Below are 21,031 nucleotides of genomic sequence, written 5' to 3'. Positions count from 1 at the left end.
TAGTTGAGATGGTCCTACTTGGTAGCCCAGGCTGCCTTGAATTATGGCATCCTTTCGCCTGTCTCCTTAGCAATGGAATATATGGGCATGCTCCAATATGCCTAGCACTCGTTGGCCGACTTTTGTTGGTAGAAAATCCAGGTACTGCAGCAATTAAGATTAGAGGTAGGAAGTCTGGACATTGAAGGCAAGGCATGGTATCTTGGCCATTGATTGGGTGTGTCCTGGCTCTGCTGCTTAGTACCTCTGATGAAATGCTGGGGCAGGTGACCTGCCTGAAAGGTAGATCACTATTAGACACAGGAAAACCTTTCCATCCCTGTGTACTCAAACCTTGATGATGTGTTTCTGCCATGAATTAGGATATAGAAAAGTTCTCTGCTACCATAAATAAACAAGCACACAAACAGACAGACAGATATATAGTTTTTCCATGCTCTGTCTGGTTTCTTGTGTAACTGTGACTCTACATAGAAGTACCTGTGGATGAGCCCCATAGCATCAGGGTCTGTCCAAGTTTGCTGTCTTGGTGTGGTAAATACCATGACCAAAAACAACTTAGGGAAAGCTGTGGTTCATTTTGTGGCTTGCAATCTATAATGAAAGCACATTAGAGTAACTAGAGGCAGGGACTGAAGCAAAGACCCTAGAGGAATATTGCTTTCTGTCATGCTTTTCATGGCTCAGTCAACTTGGTGTTTTGCTTTTAGTACAACCCAAGATAACCTGTCCATGGATAGCACAATCCCCATTGAACTTATCTCCAACTCAGCACCCTGTAACTATCATTAATCAAGAGAAGGCCCAACACAAATTTGTCTTTTGACCAATCCCTAAAAAAGGAATTTTCTCAATTCATGTTCCTTTGGAAATCGTTCTGGCTTGTGTCAAGTTGACAACAAACTCGCCAGCACTGGGTCCTAGATCCCATTTCAATAAACAAATCTATAACCTTTCTTTTGTCCAAAGAAAGTAGCAAGGAAATTGAGAGTCCCAGGGCATTTTTTCTGAACCAGATGTGCTGGTTCCAGAGAAGTGCTTCTGCACATGGATTCAGCTATCACTGGTTCATGTTCTCTCACCCTTCCACTCTCTGAACACATGGATATTGCTCTGTGATTCTACTTCAGGAATAAGATTGGTCAAATGAGCCCAGCGTGGCAAAAGCAAATGAAAGTAAGGGTGTTCTGAAGGCCTTCACTAGTGTTCCTGGTTCTTGAGTTGCAGTGTGTGACTGGGTTGTCTGATGTATCTGTCCCAAGTTCACAGTGATGTGGTAAGCCCTGGAGTCTTTCTGCACTGCCCTGGCTCCACTCTCTGCTTTGTCATCATAACTACTTAGCCTTAGACTGAACCCATTTTGTCCTGTGGCTATTGCTTATGTAAACATTTCAAAGTAAGTCATTTTACTAACATAGACATTCTGCTTGCTTGTATTTTAAGTCTTTATTTAGCATGTTTCTAACATATTCCCTACAGACTGTGTCGCACAGAATTTTGGAAACTCTGCAGTGTTGACATCCAGATAGTCTTGAGTTAGAGCTCAGGGTACCTTTGAAATGCCCAGTAGTTATATGACTCTCTTCTTCGGGAAGTGGTATTCTCAGGAGGAACTTATAGAATTCCTGACACAATATTGGATTTGGAAGGTCCTGAGACCATAAGCTGTTAGCAAGGTTTCTAATTTGGAGAAAGACCTACGCTCTCTGTGCACTGTCACAAAGTGCGTGAATGCCTCCCTCACAGTCAGTCAGCCCTGGTTACTTTCTGTTGGGTCATATTTACTTAGCCCACAGTTTAGTGTTCTTATTTAAGAACTTTGCCTGCATTCCCTCTTTATCACATCTACAGGGTAAATTCTTCTTTTTTGAGTGCTGTCTCCTCCCTTAGGACCAGGCTTTCCGCCTCCTTTTGTATGTCCCTTTGCATCCATCCTGCCCTCTGATCATGCCCTTTTTTAGCATTGACAAATCAGTGATCTTGTATATGTTGATAAATAGGTAAATTTTCAACTTGTTGAGAGGTATTCTCCTTACTAGCTTCTAAATCCCTAAGGGGAATGAATTGCTTTTATATTTATTCACAGTACCTTATTTAGATTTGATATGTCAAGTAATGCAGCTCAGAGGGTGAACTTATATTTGAAAAAAAATAATGCTGGCCCTGTAAGTTCAGAGTTAGCTACTGGTTATCCAGCTAGGCAGGCTTGTAAAGAGATGCACAGGAGTGTGTGCTTGTAGAATGGAGTCAGTGTGAGCAGAATAGGCTTTTGTCTCAGATCATTGAAATTCAAGTCAGCACTCCATTACTTACTACTTTGTCACCCTGAAGAAGTTATTAATGTTTCTGTTAGCTTTCCAGTCTGTAAAATGGGTGTGATGGTGGTGCTTACTTTCTTAGATTGTGCTGTAGTTATATGAATTAATACACACATATATTCTGAACAGTTGGCAGAACAAGAGCTCAGCTGAGATCAGTGGTTAGTACCTTGTGTTGATTGTTGTTACTAAGTTACTTAGCACACTATCTAGCACACAGGAAGTCCTCTGAGTGACACGTGTCATCATCTGTAGTATTTCTGTTTCAAACTTCTTTTGATTCAGGTTCAAAATCATTCCTCCTTGAGCCTTCTCTCTCTCTGGATGTTGAGAATGTGTCCCATCTTGGGCTTTTCCCCATGCATTTCACATGTAAAATCAATGAATGAATGAATGAGTAAACTGTATGTATTTGGTAAGAGCTTTTTAAATTCCAGACACAGTGCTAGATATTGAGGGTTGAACCAGACAAATGTATTCTTTATGGACATACATCATTGGTTATATAATGTGAGGATTCAAGCTGAGTCCCGTGAGAGTCCATACTAATGACCATGATTTATTCAGGATGGCTGACAAGGGAGCAGTGGCCAGAGCTAGACGTGTGGCCTTGGAAGCAGAGGGGCAAATGGGATCAAGGAAGGGACTCAGAGGACTGGGGAGGAGATGAGGAGACAAGGTAGGAGGGTTAAGTCTGCTGCCATGCAGGAACAGTATGGAGAACTCTTTGTGGAAGTATGCTTTTTCCCATATGACAGACTTCGACAGAGTAGATTAGAGAGTAAAACTAGGAATTTCTGAACATGTTAATATTAAGCATGCATGAACCATTCAGTGGTTTCCAAGACAGTGGTTTGAAAACTATTGGATGCATAGATGTATATGCGCATAATTTCCTCAAATCCTTTTTAAATTAAATTCTATTCTACCATTATTATGATGCATGTATGACATGCGTGAGTGTAGGTGGATGCTACATAAATGTGGAAGTCAAAGGACAACTTTTGGGAGTTGGTTCTCTCCTATAATGGAGTCCGGGAATTGAATTACCCACTGAGTCATCTCAGCATTTCCTCATGTGTATGTGTGCATGTGCATGTGTAAAACAAATACTTATTTTTATTTGAGGCAGGGTCTCATTATGTAGACCTTTTTGACCTAGAACTTGCTATGTAGACCAGGCTGACCTGGAATTACAGAGTTCTGCCTGCCTGCCTCTGCCTCCAAAGCACTAGAATTGAAGATAGGCATTACCATAACTTTCTTTAAAATTAATTTTTAAATTTTAATTTATCAGCTATCTGTGTATGTATAGCTGCACACCCAATGTAACCTACATGTGGTAGTCAGAGGATGTGATTCAGGAGTTGGACCTCTGTTTCCACGAATCCCAAGAATCTGGCTCAATATAGACAAGCATGTCTGCCCACACGCCATTCCACCGGCTCCACAGAGCACATGAAGAAGAATCCCTAGGCCTTGGCCTTTTTCTCAAATATAAAGCTTGTATAGCAGTATGAGGGAGTTGCTGGCAAAGGAAATTGAAAAGCTTGTGCCCAAGAGGTAGAGTGTTAAAAGAGTGTCACTACACAAACCCTGCTGTTTCACTGTTACAGGAGATGAAGATCTGAGAATTGCTTTATGGCTAGTTTAGCACCATGTTCTTAGTTTGTGGAGGGTAGCATAAGCGGAGTAATGGGGAAGGTGGGGAGGTGGCAGAAGTTAGCAATCAACCCACCTGCATTAGCAGAAGAGCTAATGTATCTTGCAGCAGTGTATACATGTGGTAATGGTACCTGTATAGTTTGAATGTCTGAAAACTCCGAGAGCACCTATAAGTGTAAATGCCCTGATAGCGAGAAAGATGGAAGTGAGATCGGAGCTCCTGGGGTGAACACATCGATTTCAACCTGACCGAAACGCATGTCAGTTCCATCACTCTGTCAGTGAGGATTTCACTAGCAGCTAGATCATCAATATAGTCCACATGTAGTTTACCTCAGTACTTGAATTGAAAGCTACAGGGCGAGGCTAGGAGGAAGTGCTGCATACAGCTTCAGGAAGTTTGTAACCTCCAGTACAAAACTACATCAAACTACTCTAAAGATGGTTTTCTGAAGGGTTGCCTCTTTGCTTTGTAAGCTTCTTATCAATTGTTCCCACTTGTGTGTGAAATCCTGGGTACACTTTATTAATCTGTTGCTGAACATGGCTTTGAGACGTTTTACAGTGTGCTGCTAGCAGCCTTACTAGGAACACATTTTTTTTTTAAATTCTCAAACCAGTTTGATATGTGAGCTTTGTTTATTTTGTACCTTTCTGACTTTGAACCATAATTATCTATGTAAAGTCTTCCTTGCTTTGAAGAAGGACTCCTAAGTTTGTTGTTTGTGCTGGGAAGCACTGAGCGTGCAGCCCTTTGATTGAGTCAGAACAAATTCCACATCAGCTCCCAGTGATGTTTTCCACATCGTTTACAGACTAGTCAACATCAAAATTAATTTGTCTCAAAAGATAAAGAACAAATTTGTTGCAAAGGGCTCCAGAGCTAAAGGGATGGTTATCTGACCTAACTGATTTGTAAGTTTATCTGGGCAAAGCAGAATTACAGAATTAGTCTTGAATGTTAATAATAAATAAATAAATAAACTTTTTTCCTTACATAGAAAAACTTTGCTTTTTAACTAAATCTACTACAAGTAGGCAAAAGAGGAAAATAAAAATCATCTGTACGTCTGTGCCAGAAAGATGTTAGATCAGCAGATTGTGTCCGTCCCCCACGCCGTTTCTTTTACTTTTTGAAGTATGTAAATTCTTTTCAGAACAGAGACTGGATGTTTTATCCCCTTTGAGAAGTTCATATTGCTAGCTTTCCGGTTGGCAGTACGTTGGTTGTACAAAGCCACAGGTTTAGTGAGTGTTGTTCCAGGTGGTCCGTGCCCTTTGGCTATATGCCCTCCTCACTCACTCCCTGTCATCCCTTGCTCCTGTCCACTAAACCCCTTCCTTCACCCGCACCCTGTGCCCAAGAGTGTGATATCTCTATTTTAGTTTGTTTAATATGGTGATCAGTTTTCCTGCAAATGACATGTCATTCTCTATGGGTGAATAAGTTCTCTTGTGAAGGCTGGAGCTATGGCTCAGTAATTAGAGCTCATACTGCTCTTGCAAAGACCTCTGTTCAGTTCTCCAGAACCCAAGTGAAGCAGCCGCCAACTTCCCATCACGGCAGCTCCAGGGGCTGCGGTGCTGCCTAAGAGGATCTGTGCATGCATGTGTATATACAAAGACAGAACACACAGTCACATTTATCCACTTATCTAGGAGCACATTTTTTTTTTTTTAATTCTCAACATCATATTGATATGTGAGCTTATTTGTTTTGAACCTTTCTGGCTATGAGTCATGACTGCTTTACCCTTTGCTCTTTGACAGAAGGGCAACTTGATGTTACCTGCACCAGAAAGTCTGCGGCTTAGTTCTCTTTGAATCATGGGCCAATCCTGACACTTGACCTGATTCATAGCGAGGCAGTTTGTTGTAAATAGTGCTGCCATCCATGTGGATGGAGTTAGCGTCAGAAGGGCTGTGGCAGAGTCAGATGGTAGTGTTAGCTTTTTATTTTGTTTTGTTTAGGAACCTTCATATTGACTTCCTTACTATTTGGATGAATTTACATTCCCAACAGCAGTAGGGTTTCCCATATTCTCACCAGCTTTTGGATGTTCTTGTTCTTGCTCTGGTTTTGGAGTGTGTGTATCTCCTTGGGGGAGTCAGGTGAGTGTGTGTGTGTGTGTGTGTGTGTGTGTGTGTGTGTCTACATATATGTTTCCTCGAGGAAGTCCACTCTTTCTTTCTACCTTGTGGGCCCCAGGGATAAAAATCAGGCATTAGGCCTGTATCCACTGAATCACCTTTTCAGTCTTTGTTTTCTTAATGATAGCTGTTGTGACTGGGGTAAGATGTGGACTCTTGATGTAGTTTTAGTTTGCATTTACCTGATAGGAACATTTATCAGGTTTTGTGTGTTTAATGGCCATTTGTTTTTTATATTTTGACAACTGTTTGAAGGACTCCAATTGCTCAGAAAATAAAACCAAGAATTAACAAATAGGATTAAATGAAATTAAAACTTTCTACATACCAATGAAAATAACTGAGTGACCAGACTGATGTTAGAATGGGAGGAAATCTTGAACCTTCTCCAGGATTAATAGCTAAGATGTATTTTATCTCAGCTGTACAATCAGTTCCAAGAAGAGGGTATAGGTGGTATTTAGTATTATTGGGGGAGTGGATGACTTAAAGTGTTGTATTGTAAACTGCCTTAATCTACCTCTTGAAGTTGAATTTAAGGATAGTGTGAGTTCATTCATACACACACACACACACACACACACACACACACACACACACAGAATCATAAATAACCTTTAAAACTGTCAGTAATTTTTAAAGCAATACCACAAAACAGAAAGCTAAGTCAAAGCATAACATATTTTTATTATTCTGGAAAGCTATTGAGTAAAATAAGTGAGTTTTTTAACTTGATACATTTTTGAGTCATTCAAAATAATACCTTCTGTTTTTCTTAATAAATTTCTTCCATAATGGTTTGTCTGAATATTGAGGAAACTTCCTCTTTCAAATTGTATAATTATCTATTTTTTTATTAACTCTAAAAACTCCAGACTTTGAAAAATCTTAATTAAATATAATAAAAATGCTTTTGCTTAACATTATGGGACCATTGAATACTTTGTTTGACCTTAGTATTTAGGATTCTGAATCTCTTTAGTCAGAAAATATTTAGGGAAAATGCATTTGTTTTCACCTAATAGCTGGTTGGTACTTATTCAAGAATTTTGAATTTTATGTTGTAGATTACTGACATTTTTTTCTCTTTTTCTGAAGTTGTCTTCTTGTCCATAGTAGAGTTTTGCATGACATCAATTTCCTTGCCCCTGAATTCTTGATTTGCCCATAAAATGAAAATGTGTGCTTCATCAGGCTGTTTTAAATTCTTTTCTCTGCACATTTCATTTTAATTATCTCTTGAGCCATTTTCTGATTCTGTAATACATTCTTACCTCTAACCTATAGAGACATTGGAAGTAATAAAAATCTGTCTGAAACTTTTAAAGAAAAACAATATTTCACACTTGTAAGTTATTTTTTAATCCAGTCTTGTAATAGATACCCAGCTATAGCCTCTGACTGATGCACTTTGTTCTATATCTTAGTGCCACATGCCATGGCTACACTGTTTCTAGGTCATGCTCATGCCTCACTCCTGAAGACACTATTGTGTCGCCATAAAACTTGTTTGTTCGGGGTGTGGTGCTGTAGGCCTGTAATCTCAGCACTGGGCGACAGAGGCAGGTAGATCGCTATGATTTTTGAAGACAGCCTGGTCAACATAAAAGTTCCAGGCCAACAAAGGCAGCATAATTACATCATGGCAAATAAATAAATAAACAAACAAACATTCATTGCACAATGCTTAGAAAAGAAGTGAAGAATTGTTCAAAGTATAAGCCTTTGGATTTTCCAGTTGTCTGCGGTGTGCTTCTTTTCAGTACTACCTTGTCAGTTTAGAGGTTTATTTGGATAAATGAGGCATTTACACTAAGAAATTGCATGTTTGGCCAGAATATTTAATCAGAAAATAATTGAAAGGTGTTTCTTATAACTTGTTATTCTCTGCCTATAAACATTTTTCCTGTATATGTTCGTATTTCTGAACCAGAAAACAAATTGCCATGTGCCCTGCCTATTTTTAGAGTAATTACCATTGTTTTATAATAAAATAACTTTCCTGTACATCAGAGCTAACACATTCAGCACTATCAAAAGTATAATGTGTTGCTACACTGTTGAATATTGAAAGGGATTTTTTTACTGATTTGAGGCTATCCGAATAGGATAGTCTTTCTCCTGAATAGAAATATAAAAGCAATTCTATATTTATTTACCTGACCTTAGAGAGATAAGACATTTTCTCTGTGAAGTATGAAGAGAATTTTTTTTTTTTTTTAAGGAAGAGAAAGTAAAATAAGAAAGTGGAAGGCATGGATCTGAGAGGAAACCACATTCCAGGAAAAGGCATGGAGTTTCTAGGGTCTTGATGGGGGAAAGGCTGGCAGACTACATGTGGAGGCCAGCAGCAGGGTTGGAGGCTCTCCAAAGAGACAGCTATTTTGTGTGGTATTGTAGGACAAAAGCATGACAATCAACCAAAAGTTATAAAAGTATGCTGTTGAGAAGTTTAGAGTATTGACAAGCAGGAAGAGGTGGAGGAAGACAGTTTGGGATGATCTGGGCAGAGGACAAGAAAATAATGGGTCTGTGGAAGATTTTTTTTAGATACCATGAATTTGAGTTTTAGCTTTACCCTGACTGTATAGGTTAGCTGGTGCTGGGAAGAACCTGACTTGGCATCCTTAGCCCTGCCTTAATGGCTACACTGTACCCTTATTAGAAAATGGGTTGAAGACAGAAAGAGAACAAGTTAGAGTATATGTTTCTTTATTGTGATTTAGGTGTATGTTGTCATCCTTTTTATATGAAGCACACATACCGTCTTCTGCAGTTAATATGCCTAACTTAGCTTACATGTAGAATAAGGTGTGTTATATTTCCTGTTGATGATAAAATGCAGATTTTACCACTAAAAGGCAATAAATACCTCCATTTCTAAAGTTTAAATTATTAAATGATTCTCACAGCTTATTTTGAGCTGGTTAAATTTGGGAAGCTAAAAGTCATTCAATTAAAAAAAAATCTCTGAGACTGTATAGAATTTTTCTTTTGAGAATTATTTTGTTCATGCTAAGTTGTATCAACTGATTCTGTTTCCAGGAAGGTATTAGGACTTAGTGAAACCTTTTCTCTTATTACTGCCTTCCTCTTGCCCCCCAGAATGCTTTTTACAGGTTTGGGGAGGAGGTGCATGTGGAGCAGAGTAAATGTTTGAGGGTGAAGGAACCACATTCTGCGGGTCCCAGGAATTGGACCCAAGTAGTTAGCTTGTCAGCAAGTACTTTCTAGCTTTTATACTTTTTTGTGTTTTGTTTAAGACAGGTCCATGTAGCTCAGGATGGCCTCAAACTTTTATGAAGATGAAGCTGGCCTTGAACTCCTTGCATCTACCTCCCACGTGCTGGGATTACAGCATGGACAGTGATTGACTGAAACTTTGTTCCTTATTTGAACAATGCACGTCCTCTCTAGTTATCTGAGCTGAGCATGGGTTCCCCTGCTTCCTTTTAAGCTGTTGCCTACGAGCTGAAACTTTGTTAATACAACTTTGGAAAAACTGGTAAAATTGTTTCCTATTCTCCTAACCATTGTCTCATCTAAATCATTTTCTGGTTAAAAGTTTAAAGTGCTTTAGTACATTCCATTTTTTTTATTGTATTAAAGTAATTCATATAAAAAATAACTACTGAGCTAATAGTTTCGAACTTGTCATTTTTTCCTACTTAATGATAAGTTAGTTGGCTAGGGTAAAAGTTGTCTTGAATTTTAAATTAAGGAAGTGCATTCTTCATATTCTGGTTATTTTTACCTTTTAAAATTTTAAAATATATGCAGCTAAAATATATTATCTTCAGCATATAATTCTGTGAGGTTTGACAGATGTGCCCCCTTACTTTTTCCCTTTTTGAAAAAGGGTCTCCTGATCCCAGGCAGGCCTTGAGCTCATGATATAGCTAAGAATGCCAGAATTGTAGTCTTAGACAAACCATGACAGGCTTTATGTGGTCCTGGGCATGGAACCCAGGGCCTCGTGCATATTAGACAAACATTCTACCAACCTGGCTCGATTCTCAGATTCATACTCATCCTGGCTAGTTTTATGTCAGCTTGATGCAAGCTAGAATAAGAGAGGAAGGAGCCTCAATTGAGAAAATGCCTCAATCATATTGGGCTGTAGGCAAGCCTTTACAGCATTTTCTTAATTTGTGGTTTATGTGAGAAGGTCCAGCCCATTGCCCCTGGGCTGATGGTTCTGAGTTCTATAAGTAAACAGGTTGAGCAAGCCCAGTAAGTGCCACCCTTCCAGGGCCTACACTACATCCTTATTAGAACCTGCCTCCAGGTTTTTCTGCCCTGTTTGAGTTCCTGTCCTAACTTCCTTCACTGATGAACTATGTAAGCCCATAAACTCTTTCCTCTCCAACTTACTTTTTTTTTTGTCATGATGTTTCATCACAGCAATGATAGCCCTAAGAAAGTGCCTGCTGTGCTTTTCCCATTCCTACTGCAGAGTTCTATTACATGTTGTGGTGTGTCCAAGTTATTTATCTCAAGCTGGCGAATTGTTAGGCCATTCTACATTTTAAGTGTTATTCAAAGTCCAGAACATCCATTGTGCCTGTTGCCTGGCCTATCTGGGACTGTTATGCTTGTCAGTCAGCATGCCACTTTGTGTGTGTTTATCCAGAACACAAAATGAGCCTTATCTTTCTAGTATTCGCCAAGTCTTCCTTTCTTTCCTTGGAATTGTACATGGGAGAGAGATCCCACGTCACCTGGGATCAACCAAATGGAATCATTTATAGATGCCTGTTATTTGTGGCACTTCTGAAATAGGTGTGTCTGCAAAGCCACAAAGGATTTAGTTCCTCCTTATTTGGAAGAGAGGGCATTTGAGAACTAAGGTATCTGCCTTCTCTTGGTTCCAGTGGTTAGCACTCCAGACTTCTCTTGTCTTTTGTCTGTCCTTAGCTTGCAGGTTCCATTTGGAAACTTGGTTTAGCTATCTAACTGGGATGTATTCAATAACAGATGAAGTTATAGAATTTTAACTTTAAGAGAGACACAAATAAGAATGCAGATATCTTCCTACTAACATACAGAGGTGGAACCCTGACTCAGACAACCACTTCTCTGCTCTGACTTGTGGGAAGCCTGAGTGATGTGATGTGCCAGCTAAGCCAACAGCATGAGGTGATGTAAGCCAGACATCACTTAATGAGAGATTATTGATGGCCTAGACTCAGCACCTTTATAAAAACATGGTAGAATGCTGTTTTGGTCTTGGGGGTAGGGGGTGTTTCTCTGTGACTCTCTTCTACATTTCCTTTATTCCAGTTAAATGTGCGGCTCACTAGAGTTTGCACACACATGCCAGACCCCTTACACACTCTTACTGTGAAATATTAATAACTAGCCAGGAAATGTTGGCTTCAGCGTTGTAAGTGCTTTGCGTTAACACTAGAGCTGGAGTGCATTCCCAAGTGTCCTCCCCACCAGAGTCCCATTTATTTCAAGAGATTATCACGCTGTACAGTTGGCTCCTCATAGAGAATCAGAAACCCATTCCAAGAATTAAAATGTCACTTGTGGCCATGGAACCTGGCGTGTGGAAGGGAGGAAGAGTGTGGAGTGATGAGTGGTGTTTTTGCCTTCCTGGTAGGGATGTAGTTGTGATTTGTCTTCTGTGCCACTGCAGAAGTAATTCACCTATTCTGTACAGCCCTGTAAAGATAGATAACTATGGCAGTGAACGATCACAATAGTCTTTAAAGTGAAAACACACGTTTGCTTCAGTTTTCTCAGCGATTAGTTCTGATCTCCATTCCTATCTGTGTCTGTCCTCTTGTTTCACTGATTATGTATTATGATTAGTTGGCCCTGAGGGGCCAGTCAGTGATACATCCAGTTGTGTCAGGGAAGGGTCATTCTAAGGTAGGGAAAATACCTGTGTTGCTTCCCAGAAGTCTCCTTGGGCCCGATGGTTTCTTCACCATTGAGCTTCCTGGTGCTGATAGAGTACGTCTGTATTAACAGGCTCACCTGTGTGTGTAATTTGGTCTGCCTCAAGGTTATTCTTTGATGTTAATGGAAGAGTGATTGAGGTGATGGGAATTCGTTGGTGAACTTCTTCCTAACAGTTCCCATGTGAGGCTTGCACATGATAATCCTGAGTGTTACCTAGAAACTAATAAGCTTACCCTCTTCCCATTTCCCCACGCTCTTTTGAGTGCTATGATGTTTCATGTATGGGGATTTGAGGGGAGATGATAGGATTTCTTTTTGCTAAAGTCAGGAGCATTTGAAGAGCTTCATGAACCTATCATTTCGGTATGTTGTGTTCTCAAGGACCCGTGCCTTGACTGTCCAAGTACTACCCTCAGAGCCCCTGTCCTGGGCCTGTTCTCTAGGATTCTATTTCATCACCCTTTTACTTCCAACCAACTTTATCACTCTCCCACAACTGGTAATTGCAAAAATCATTTTAAAAAGAGAAAAACTAGTTGTTTCCACAGGAACGTACTTTGTCGGGTTTGGTTTGGTTTTATCTGGGTTTTTAAGGCAGTTTGATTTATCCTGGGCTGTTCTCCAACTCACTGAGTGGCTAAGGATGACCTCAAACTTCTGACCTCCTGCTTCAGCTTCCCCAGTGCCAGAATGGATGACAGGCATGCATCACCACTCCCATGGTGTATGGTCCTGGGGACTGAGCCCAGGGCCAGCGCTCAACCAGCTGAGCTACATCCTCAGCCCTGTTCTTTGTTATCTAAAGACAGGGTTTCCTCTAGCCTGATCTTGCTACCTCCTTCTTCTAAGTTCTAAGATCACATGTATGCCCCATGTGGCCCACGCCACAGGGAAGTACTTTTCGGGAAAGAATTGACTGCCCAGCTGTTCAGATAGATTTTGTATAGCCACGGAGAGATGTGTGGAAAGCTGGCAAAGGCTCAACAGGTAAAGGCCACTTGACAACAAGCCTAATGACCTAAGTTCAGTCTCCAGAACCCACCTAGTGGAAGATGAGAACCAACTACAGAGAGATCTCCTTTGGCCCCCACATGAATGTGGCACATACCTACAGTAAATAAATGTTTTTAAAAATGTGTTTTAAAGAAAGATGTGATGTTTCCACATTTGAAAGACTGTGCCTAAGCCAGAACAGGACAGAATGAGAGTCAATAAGTAAGATGTGTTTCTATCCTTTGACTCTCTCTAAGGAGAATCTTTCTTGGGGGTCATTCTGAGTCCTGATGCTCTACATTTGAGGTATAGATGCTAACTGCCTTGAAATGAACTCACCCCAGGAGCATTTGTTGCATCATTACATTCTCAATTTCAAGGTGTATTGAGGAGGCAGAAACATTCCTTAAAGAGATGCCATCTACAATAGCAGGTTAAATGTGGCTAATGCAACCTCAAATTAGCTCTTCCAAGAATACAGGAAAATGCTTGTGCATGGTTTGTTGTGAAGCACTGGTAATGTGAAAACTAGCAGTGCAACTAAAAGGAAAAGCTTCTGCCCAGAACTACAGCTGCTGCTGTATTTTTTACACCAATGGAGGAAAGTATTGCTATAGATAAGAGAACCGTGCCTAATTTATCTGCTTAGATCCTCTTGAGCCAGTATAATACCAGGGAACTCTGGCACTAGATTCCCAGTTCTTTCATGAGTAAGCTGTCTCATGGAACACCTAAGGATGACCATCTACCCATCTAGGCTTAAGTAGGACATTGCCTTGCAGTGAGCAATTGGTGCTATATATCTCAGTGTTATCCAGAGATCTTTAATGTCTGCTTTTAAAAACAAACTCAGGGCTACAGTTTTGTACAGAAATCTTTGATTACTACCAGATTTGAGTGTGTTGTGCTTCTGTGTTACTGGGAAGGGACTGAACCTGTCATGATAGTGGCATCTATGAACCTTACTGTGTTAGCCTAAAGATCTGTTTGCACTTTGAACTTCGATGGAGAGTAGGAACTGACCTCTGTTGTTGTTTATTTCTTTAATCAAATTTTATCGTGTTTCCCTTTTCTTTCCCTTTTTCTGATTAGCCCTAAACACCGCTGTGAGGCTCAAACACTTTCCATGTCTGCGTACGCTCCGTTAAAGGCAGCTCACCTAGCCACATTCAGTCCCTTTTGTTGTAGTATACTCTGAATTCCTAAGGTACATAATTTTTACTTCTAAATTATCTGGAGTGATTTTTAGGTATATCACCTGAGGAAAGTTACCAATATTCTTAACTATTCTTTTCATCTGAGCCACAGAAATCCGCAGTCTCAAGAATTTCCCTGTTGAACGGGAGCATGCTCGGCAAAGATATGCTTGCCATAACAAGGAAAGACAGACACCGTCCTGTGGCTGTGACTGAGATTGGAAAGAGCTGACATCGCTTGGTTATTACAGTCAGTTTAATTGACTTCATAAGATCCCTTCAGTCTTTAAATGCTGTCAGCTTGGATGAAGTCTCCATTCTTCCTCTTAGTGGGTGTTCCATGTCATTTCATCTCCTAAGCCTTTGAATTTTTGCCTCAAGAACATGGGCTCTCCATGTCTTATTTTACAGTTTTGCATCTGGAAGTAAACATGGGAAGCTGTTAAAGTTTCATGCCTTCAGCTCTGATTGCTGACTTCCCCTCTAGTCTCTGTGATCATCAGTGGCATGCCTTTCTCTGCCATCTTCCATGGGTCATTTCTGGTAGATTGTGAGCTGAGACCTAAGTGAAGTGAAGGTCCTCTATGGATTTTGGTCAGGTTGCTTGAATTTCTGTAATTGTTCTGAATAAGCATCTCCCTGAAAAAGCAGGGAATGTTTTATCCTGCTCTTTAGCCAGGTTAACAAAAGGGGGCGGGGAGGGAGGGGGGAGTAAGGACACAGCTTCCTTGTCGGTATTAACAAAGAGGTGTGTGTGAGTGTGTTTGTGTGTGTGTGTGTGTGTGTGTGTGTGTGTGTGTGTGTGTGTGTCCTGCAGCATCTTTTTTTTTTTCTCCCATATAGAACCAAAAGACAGGGGTGAGCAAAAGTCTATTTCTGGAAAATTTAGACTTTCCTTCTCAGTGATATTGGGTTGCCTCATGATTTGCAGTAATCAATTTGGTAATTGTTGTTGACTTTCCGGCTGGGCTCATGAATAATGCCCCAGATTTAGACTAGTATGGCAAAAGGATCTGAGTCAGGTAGTGCTTTTGTTCCCTTAGAGCATTTGTCTTGCTTGACTGTCCTGGACTTCAGCCAACTGCCAGAAAGGCATTTTTCCTGCTGTATGTGTGTAGTAGAATATGTGTCGCTTAAGTGTTCACTGGGGGAGTTTCCAGCCCACTACAGCTCATTGTTAGCTTACCTTCTACCAATATGCCATTAGGAAGACTGAGAATGGATGACTGGCTCTCCTTTTCCCTAAGAATCCCTTTGAAGGGAGGATGGATCTTATTACTATAAATATTGTTTTCATCACAGCCTACCTCACTGATTTGAATGAGAGGAGCATCTTTGGCTGCTGTGGAAACGCTGTAATACTTGATGGCTTATTAAATTTTCATTATTGTATGTACATTAATTTAGATACAATAGCTGTGTTGCTAGGAGGAGCGTCAGACTGGAAGAGCCTGGCTGAGTGCAGATTGCCTGTGTCACAGAAGTCAGGAAAGTCCACAGAACTTACTGTCCTCATAGGGAGTTTGCAGTTCTGCTGCCTGGGCTGAAAACCTCAGAAATTCTCAAATCCAGCAACTATTCCCCCAGCATATGTGATGTGATATTTTGATGCTTGCTTACTCTGTCATCTGTTTAATTAGCTTGAGAGACTGAGAGGATTTGAAAACCCTCAGCGACTATGTGGTCAAGAGCTCTGAGACTCTAAATGCTCACACTTGGTACTCTTGAGAGCAGAATGCATGGACTTGTGTTGGTGCATTGAAAATGTGTGTGTGTGTGTGTGTGTGTGTGTGTGTGTGTGTGTGTGTGTGTGTTTATTTCTATAACTATCTGCGCTGGTGTGATATGGTCTTTGTCTTTATGGAACGCATCCTGCTCTTAACAGATTTCCATGCATAGAAGAGTATCCCCCGACACACGTACACCCATCCTCAAAATGCGTATGAAACAGGGATAATTGGATTGATGTCCAGAGAAGGCCAGGTTCTGCACAAGGTTAAACCAGAGCTTGGAGTGTGTTTACAATTGAAAATAGACTACTTATGGCTTCCTGAGCAAGGATTGTAGGTATTACGTAACATGGGCTGAATACCACTTTTTTTTTTTTTTTTTTTTTTTTAAAGAAAATTAAAGTTTCAGTTAGCTGCCATGGGAGAATAGTATTAGTTTTCTGACCCAGAGCAGGAGTAGGCTCAGTTCGCAGGCACTCGCCTAACTTATATACGCACCTAGTGCATAGCTACTGTGCAGAAGGAAGCATTGGTCAACAAGAATGTTCTGGAAGCTGTTGCTTAACAATATTTCTTCTAGCAAGATCATGTAAGTAGCACATCTGAGTCATGTCTTCAAAAATTACAGATTCTTAGGTGGTTAGCATGCTTAGTTTCCTGTGTACTTTTTTATCCCAAACTTTGGACAGATGAACACATATCTGTGTCCACTGTTCTGAAGGTAAAGGAGCATGTATCATGTCTGTGTTCACTGCTCTCCAGTGATTGTCTCCTTCTTATCTCCATCAGGATACCCAGAAAGCAAAGCAGTTCCTGCCCTTTCTTCAGCGGGCAGGCCGTTCTGAGGCTGTGGTGGAGTATGTCTTCAGTGGCTCTCGCCTCAAGCTCTATTTACCTAAGGAGACCTGCCTCATCACCTTCTTGCTGGCTGGTGAGTTCCATGTCGCATATGACTCTGAATGTCCTTGTGGGAAATTGACCTTGGACTTTTCTCTGTAGCCTCAAGCCTTCCTGGTTTTCCTAGCATATGACTTTGGAAAAATAGTTTGAAAGACAGCACTGAACCTCATCCTGCTTAAATGGAAGGAATTCTAAGCCTAGAAAACAAATAATAGAATTCCCAGACTTGGCATTAGCCATTTAAGATCACCTGCTCCTGCCATGTCGGTAGTCGGCAGCTCTTAGGATCTGAGCTGCCCTGCCCGTGGAGTTCCCCAGGCAGTGCCACTTGGTCCGTTTTTTCTTTTCTTCAAATGCCATCAGGTTCCCAGTCCTTTAGGAAAGTCTTAACCGTGACACCGCTTTCACAGGCTCCTACATCAGTAGTGTTTCTTGTTGACTGAGAGTGACATGCTAGAGCAAGCCTTCCTCCTTCCTTGCCGCCTGAACGTTCACCTCTCATAGCCTGCCTTTCTGGGTTGCTTAATGTTTCCCCAGACAGCAAGACTGTATGAACTGTGCCCTTTGAACAACTTACATTTATGTATTCAGAGTATAAACCGCTTCATTTCTTCGCTGCTGGCAAATAATAAAGATATTTATTTCCAGTCAGCCCTTACAGAAACTGCAGTCTTTGAAGGATGGCTGTCCCTTCATCCTCCCACCCTGAGTACACATTCAGCCACTCACAAAGGACACGTGCTGTTGTGCTCCCAGATGGCACGGTGCCGTTTCTGTTACTGCCCTGTCGCCTCAGCACTTCTGTTGAATTCCTGAATAGAATTTGCTGTGGTTGAAGGAAGAAGAGCCTTGCTTTCTGTCTGTCTACAGCCAGATTCCTTTTACCCCTTTTTCCTGGAAGGCACTGAGAACTTCTTGTCTACATAAGGGACTCCCTCAGGCCCCAACTGAAAGGGTTGAGTTATGGACAGTAAACTGCCCTCTGAACCCCTGGCTGTGCATCTCACTGCTGCTTGACTGTCCTCTTGACAAAGCACCTCAAGAACTCTTAGCAGGTTGATGGCCCCTACACAGCTCTGCAGGTTTCCTGCAAGAACCAAGAGAAGTGTAACTCCATCCTCAGAGACAGTTGGTGAGAGAAGGCTTGAATCAAACCCACACCTTGCTGGAGGTCCACATGTGCTTCTGTTGGTGGCAGCTGTGGTAAAGCAAGGCTACAGGGCAGTGCAAGTCTGCGCCTGTGGACATTTGTGCCCTGTTCCTAAGCTTTCTGTAGCTGAAAGGTTTCTTGGCTGTGAATTCTTGTTCTGGGGTTTGAGGTATATATCCAGTTCATTCTTCGCTCTACCCGAAAAACAAAAGCAGTGTCTTGGCAGTGTGGAGTGTAGTCCAGGATGAAAATCGGAGAGGTCTGATTATTTCCCGGAAACCTGGCCTCAGATCCATAGAGGATTGAAAGCACTGGCTTCTAAACTCAGCTCCTTCAGCAGAGCCAGCTCATGGTGTATGCTTGGTGGTCCAGCAGGATGCTGCTTGTTCCCCCTCACTTAGAAAGAAGCCATGTTACTGCTTGACTATGTCAACCATTTCCTCTGTAGTCTTAGCATTATCCTACATTAACTTTCATTCTGAAAGATAGATTACATAGTAGCAAATACATGCTGAAAAGTATAATCACAAGTATTTAGGAGGTAGGTGTCTTTTGTTTAGCATGAGTGTAGGGGAGGAAGTCAAGCATCCTAAGCTTGAGCCTTGGAGTAGATTATGAAGGCCACAGTCAAAGCTAACACAATGATAGGAACTGGTTAGAGGAATGCGTCATTGGTTTGGCCTTGGATATGTAATATTTATAGTTTCCATGGACATGTTGAAGCTCATCAGAAGAGCCTGGGCAGATGCTCAGATCAGGGAGTACCCTGTATGTATGCAGTGCTTGAGACTCTTTGGGTGCCTCCAGAACAGCTTTAGGAGTGGTTGATTCTACCCTATATGTGAAGTGAACACCCAAGAACTCCAGCATAGGCTAAGGATTCATATGCAGACAGAAGGTACAACTCTAAAAGTAACAAAACCATTGAGAGTAGTCCTCACAAGCAAAGGAGATGGAGAACTCTGAGCAGCCAGCATGGTCAGAGTTAAAACATCAAGTGTACAAGGCAGTGACATGATTTTGTACTGTTTAATTAATCAGAAAGTCATAGGTTACCTTTGTCGATATATTTTCATCAACCAAAGGCAGATTTCAGGTGATTAGAAAGTTCCCGTGGCTGCTGCTAAGGAGCAGACTTACCAGATATACATTGCTTAACTCAAGAGATCTGTCAGAGAATGGAAAACAGTGCATATGAATGAGAGCTGACTGGGTAACATGGCAGAGGATGCCGGTATCTACCGTACTTCTAAACTGCATACGTGCGTTCAAGTCATAGAGGTTGTATGGTAGAGTTGGAAAGCTATCTAGTGTAGCTGCTTGTTTTTCTTAAAACAATCCTAGATTGCTAGATGAAACAACAAAAATCTTCATAGGAAAAAGAGAGACTAGCCAAGACTGGTAGTAAAAACCTGTAATCACAGTACTAAGTAAATGGAGGCTCGATGACCAAGAGTTCGAGGCTATATATCTAGGCTAACCTGGGCTACATGAGTCCTTGTCTCCAAAAGAGGTTGTGCAGGGATAGGGAGGATGGAGAACAGTCTTAGGGAACATGCAGTTTGAAGTGCTGAGGAGCCCTGTTGAGAATTCTGAGAAATCAAGGAGATTGTGAGGGGATAAGAAAAAGCTGACCTGGAGATGAGAGTTTGCTGGAACTCGGGTGGAGTCTGCTTAAGAGAGACCTTTGTGACATCAAGGTGAGTGAGCATAAGTAAGCATAGGCCTGGAGACCTGAGCTGTGACTGGTGCAACAGTCTGTTCTCATGGTACAGCTCACTCCACACCAGATAAAATGAACTGCAGAGATGGTCTCTATTCACAACTAGAAAAGAACTAGAATCACAGTTCTCAAGGGGAAAGTCAAGACATTTGTTGAGATCAGGCCCCTCTCTGCTGCTCTCATTAATCCCGGCCTTTTGGAGACTTGAAGGTGGAGTGGACACTTTGCATTTTTATGTGGCCTTTTTTGGGCAGACGGCCCCACAGCTTGATAGGGAGTGGCATTTGGCCCGAGCCAGCTGGTCTCTCTGTTACGGTTCCTGCACCCCTGTACGTGAAGTGATTGTTTAGTCAGATGGGCTAGCAGGTGGGGCTGGGAAAGTCAGCTGCAGCTAACAGGTCAGTGCCTCCTGACAGCTCCTGCCCTTTAGTCCCTTCAGCACCTGGCCTAGGTTTGGTCAGCGAGTAGATGACCTTAGCCCATGAGCTGAGACTGCTGAAGGTCCCTAAGCCTGCTGCTCTGCCTCCTGTGCACACTTATTTTGCTCTTGGAGGCAAATCACAGTCGGTGTGTATCCTGAGAACCCAAGGCAGCTTGCATTTGCTTTTAAGCCATCAGTTTTCCTCGAGCAGCATTTAGTAAACCCCACACGTTTGCTTCCGTCAGAACAAATGCAGCATACCTTAGTCTTTGATTTCCCACTAGCTCAGTCACTCGCCATGTGTGTTAAACTTTTGCTTTATTTTGGAATCTTGATTGAAGCATATATTTGCAACTCATATGCTTCTTGATTCACATTTTTATGAACATGGGTGTGTGCCCTACTATTACCATGACCTTTGTGTGAAGTTTTTCATTGTAAGTTACATGGTACCTCTTGGGCATCAGGGCCATGCTGTGGGCACAATTTAGGAAGTTGTCATACTGACTAAGCATAGCAGGTATCAAGGTAGTGTCTAGTAAACAAAATGCCTTCTCCAGAATTAAAAGAGAATAATTTGAACCTTCAGGGTAAAGTAATGTAAGGAATCTTAAATCAGGTCTTTGGGATCTTTTGCCAACCTAGGTTGAGACACATATAGGCCATTGCATTTCTATGCCTTAAAGGTGGTACAGTCTGGTTAATTACAAGCCATGGTGAGCAGGGTGAGGGGCTGGGGTAGATAGCACTCACCTTACATAGAACGTGTGGGACAAGCTACCTAGATGGCAGCAGCCACTTGGCAGGGGTTCCATGTGGATCACAGCAGGTGACTTATAATTAACCATTTACCTGGGCACATGAGCTAGGG

General features: G+C 41.5%; 1 protein-coding gene across 1 annotated transcript in view; it reads left to right on the top strand.

Moving 5' to 3' along the window:
* Positions 1-21,031, top strand: part of Snd1 (staphylococcal nuclease and tudor domain containing 1) — a 391,069-nt gene that overhangs the window by 228,606 nt on the left and 141,432 nt on the right. The window contains exon 15 of the mRNA XM_034518746.3: positions 16,756-16,897. Within this exon, the coding sequence (XP_034374637.1) occupies positions 16,756-16,897 (142 nt within the window). The remainder of the gene's footprint in view (positions 1-16,755; positions 16,898-21,031) is intronic.

Source organism: Arvicanthis niloticus, chromosome 15 (assembly GCF_011762505.2).
Source record: "Arvicanthis niloticus isolate mArvNil1 chromosome 15, mArvNil1.pat.X, whole genome shotgun sequence".
NCBI classification, from domain to species: Eukaryota; Metazoa; Chordata; class Mammalia; order Rodentia; family Muridae; genus Arvicanthis; species Arvicanthis niloticus.
Note: the sequence above shows the minus strand (reverse complement) of the source record. Positions and strands in the feature narration are given on the sequence as shown.